Genomic DNA, 4,227 nt, shown 5'->3' on the forward strand with positions numbered 1-4,227 from the left:
GGCAGGTCGTTTTAGACCGACCAGCACTAGCATAGATTAAATTGCTATAATTTTATGGAAACAAATGTATACACCTATGATAATCGTTTCCCACTAGCGAGAGGTATATTTTTTTTCCGTCCGCATCAGCTTAAGTACCACGTCGGGCCGAAATCAGCCTGTTACACAGTGAGCGTGTTAATAGTGCAAGAATTTTTGAAATATGCCCAGTAACTTTTGAGTTATTTTAATACATACAAAAATACAAATATTTCTTTATTCTATTAGTATAACGGGAAAGAACTTTCGAGTACATCTAACTCGTAGTACACACTTTGACAATACAGTTTGAGAGCATTCTATACCTGGAAAATTGCATAATACGTAGTTCACATTTGGCCAGTACAGTAGAACAGTAGTGCGCTATAACTGGACTGGTATTCAAATAGTATCATTTGAACATTAAATACCAATTTATACATGCTTTGACTACACTATTATCCTAATGTAATAAGCAAAGTGTGAACTACGTGTAATTTTATTTACCTATAGTTTATTCTTTGTAAAAAAATATTGTTCACTGGACTACATTTGTTATGTCAGTTCCAGTAAAATCGGTGCCGAAACCTCAATAACTGTGACCGGTGGTTTTTAATTGTTTTTTTTAAGAGTATTCCAATTATAATTTAACATTACTGTGTATACTATGATGATGAATCTGTAAGTTTATTAAAACATCGAGATTTGCTTTTTAATTACAAGATGTGAGTTAATTTTGAACTACACGTTGTTTGTATGGATTTTTTTATTAATAGCCCAATAACTAAAAATCTGATTTTTGTCATACATATGTAATCTCTTATTTTTATTTTTAGCTTAGTGTCAAAAAACGATGTATTAATATTCTTATAAATATTATAACAGACATGAAACTTCGAAGAGTAAGAAAATGTTCGATCTTTTATGAACAAAAAAAAAACAATTAATGTTTTTGATCTATTACGCTTATTAATTACATTATTATAATAATTATATTTAGTGAATTTCCCTACTTGTAATGTTGATGTTTATAGAAATAACAAGATTTAGTCATATAAGAAAATATTCAGTTCAGAAATTATAAATTATACATTATCTTACTTCATATTGGCTATGAGTTTTCAAGAACTCGTGTGACGTCATTCGTCTCATGTTACCGTGCACGAGTAGTATTTAAAAATTGCTATAATTTAATTAAAATATAATTTTAAAAGCACTGGCTCTACGTCAAAGAGCTTTTGTCCATTTAAAACTAATTTTGTCTATGGTTTTGTTTTAAATTTGGAATCTATATTTTTTTTTAAATAGCGATAAAAATATATCTATAGCATTTAATATTAATGATAACAATCTTTCTCTTTTGAACGTAACAAAATTATTATGCACATAAATAAAATATCCTAAGCTATGAACAAGTTTAACCAAAATATTTGATAGTCAATGTACAATATTTTTCAGTCAGTTACAGTTAAATAAAAATGTATGTAAAATTTTGAAATTTCACTGCCAAAGCATTATAAAAAAAACTCATGTTATCGTTTTAAAATAATTAGAAAACTAAAGACATGTCCAACAAAGATATTTTATTCGGTGGGCATAAGTATATTATGAAAGCCCACTAGCGCCATCTAGTTATCATCAAAATAGTATTGTAGGTCTTGTTTTTTTGTGTTTTTAATATATTTTCTGGACTAACCGATAACAGTTTATATAAAAGCTTTAGCAGTGAAATACAAATCCTCTCTATTATAAGATAATGACGCTGGTTCGTCAGTCATTAAGTTTGTTAAGTCTTTACGGTTATAAATATTGTATTTTATAAACACTTTATTTGATCATTTCAATATAAAGGGCTTGGAAGTTTTGATATTTTAGGAAAAACTCTTATAATACTTCCTTCCCTTTTTAAATGTACCATTTTTAACCATAAAACGTCTGGAATACACCCTTAGTTTTATTTTATTTAAATTCAAAGATAAGTAACGCTTATAATTTAGCCATTTCAAAAGTATAAAATATCTGATTCCTCGGTGGACAAAAGTGAAACTAAATTATGATAGCTCACTAGCGCCCAATTGCCATTTTCTGTGTCCATGTAGTTACATATTTTTTTTGAAAGAACCAAGCGGTAACCGCGCCACACCAGGCTAGACTTTATCCTTGTTGGACTATACAATCATCATATTTAAAAAAAAATCAATTTTTATTATGTTACAAAGTCAAAGCTGAACATAACTAATACTGCCATATCCAATTTAAAGTATATGTAATTTACTATATATCTAATAAAGTGTTAAAATTAAAAATAATATAGTTCTATCCCTTTCTATTTCTCACTGCCTTCGTTTTTATGTGATTTTTGTAAGTTACAATAACTGATTTTTGAACACGCACATATTTGTGATTAATTTATAAAAAAAAACTTGTGCACAATCAGGATATAAATATAGGATTTTGTTATTCAATAATTGAACTGATTTTCCGTGTATTTTAAAACTAATAAACTAATTTTTAACCGTGGGTTAAAACACATTTTGTCTCTTTCATTATCTCTGGAAAAGCTGAGATAGGAATGTTTTGATTTTTTTGCCAATTTAAAAAACCCACGGTGACACTAGAGTATTTAAAAAATAATTAAATGCGACATGTTCGCGCTATTCTGTACCACGTGACTACTCTTATTAATGTAGGATAAAACTTCGATATGATTTTAATAAGTAAAAAGTATTTTTAAAATATGCAAATTATCTGTCGACAGTTATATATAAAATATATTTTTACTTATTAAAATGTAATTCGATATATTAGTAATAGTAACAGGCTGGTCCTTGATAATCATTTAATATAAGTACTATTTATTATGTAGAAAATTTTGAAAATCAATTAAAATGTAAACTAAAATTGTATCAAATTAAAATTGTTAAAGTGGGTTTCAACTGACGTTTGTAATTAGCCATCTCTTTCATTTGCTGTGAAAAAACAGAGACAAATGTCATATGGCCGAATACTGCGTTAACAGCGCTTAAACTCCGATTTAATTAAGATTTGGAAGTCTGTCAGATTGTAAGTGGCAGTGTTTAAGATTTCTTCCAACATTCGGCCGTTAGAGACCCACTGTTTAAATTAATTTGTGTATTCTGGCTGCCGTATTGATGTCCTGATTAAAATTATCGTAACTACACTGTTGTTTTATTTCAATCGCCAACTTATTTTTAATTAGCTTTTGCTCGCGACTGACCGCAGCGGAAATAATGAAAAAGGTAGCCTTCGTTACTCAACAACAGTTAACGGTGAAAGAATTTTTGAAATCTATTCTGAAGTTACTTATTTTACTAGGTACTAGCTGTCGATTGCGACTTTGTCCATGTAAAATTACGAAATAACTAAAAATAACCTATAGATTTCTTGACTTCCTAGTTAACTTGACTATGTTCCAAAAGCCATAAAAATTCGGTCAGTACTTTTGAAATTATCTCGTAACAAACATCCATCAGACTAATATTTTTAGTAGCGCACTCAGAATCACACAGAAATGGGTATATTAGAGGAAGTTTGAGAGTAGTCCCAGTGGTTAAGAAAAAAAGAAGTAGAAAGCTAGAGTGGTATGGGCATGTTATGAGAAGGGATGAATCGCATGTAACAAGAAGGACATTAGTTATGAATGTGGAGGTACACCTGTAGAGGTAGACCTAGAAAGAGATAGATGTATTGCGTGAAAGGTGACATGATCAAGAATGACAGATGACGGATGATAGAGTGCATTGGAGGACGAAAACCTACGGGAGTAGGGTAAAGCAGTAGAGATGATGATGATGAAAGCAAAATTAGATAATTTTTAATTGCACATTGCATGAAATGAAACAATCAAAGTAAATCAAATTTTTATTTTTAAATTACATTATTCACAGCAAATAATAATACTACAACATAGTTCAATAAATTAGCAGGATTGGAATAAACCCTTCTTACGCATCTCTTCAAATTCCTTCTCCGCATCATATGTCCTGAAAATAAATTATTATTATCAGTCACATTATATTTCTCTATAGTGTAGATTTAATATGAGAAACCTACACTAAAACCATAAAGAGACAGAGGAGTGTTTGGGACGACCCAATTGGTCCAATGAGTTACTTTATTCCAAAATGAATGAATTGTTCAAATATACAAAAATACATTAATTCACTTATTGCCACTCCCAGTGTTGCC

At 29.5% G+C, this 4,227-nt stretch overlaps 2 protein-coding genes across 2 annotated transcripts in view; one reads left to right on the forward strand and one right to left on the reverse strand.

Moving 5' to 3' along the window:
* LOC106102815 (uncharacterized WD repeat-containing protein alr3466-like) overlaps positions 1–15 on the forward strand; it is a 7,619-nt gene extending 7,604 nt beyond the window's left edge. The window contains exon 11 of the mRNA XM_013282400.1: positions 6–15. Within this exon, the coding sequence (XP_013137854.1) occupies positions 6–15 (10 nt within the window). The remainder of the gene's footprint in view (positions 1–5) is intronic.
* A 3,943-nt stretch (positions 16–3,958) lies between these two features.
* The window catches only part of LOC106102816, a 24,759-nt gene continuing 24,490 nt past the window's right edge, over positions 3,959–4,227 (reverse strand). Inside the window, exon 12 of the mRNA XM_013282401.1 lies at positions 3,959–4,022. Within this exon, the coding sequence (XP_013137855.1) occupies positions 3,959–4,022 (64 nt within the window). The remainder of the gene's footprint in view (positions 4,023–4,227) is intronic.

The sequence above is a fragment of the Papilio polytes genome, unplaced genomic scaffold (genome assembly GCF_000836215.1).
Source record: "Papilio polytes unplaced genomic scaffold, Ppol_1.0 DF823901.1, whole genome shotgun sequence".
In the NCBI taxonomy this organism is placed as follows: Eukaryota; Metazoa; Arthropoda; class Insecta; order Lepidoptera; family Papilionidae; genus Papilio; species Papilio polytes.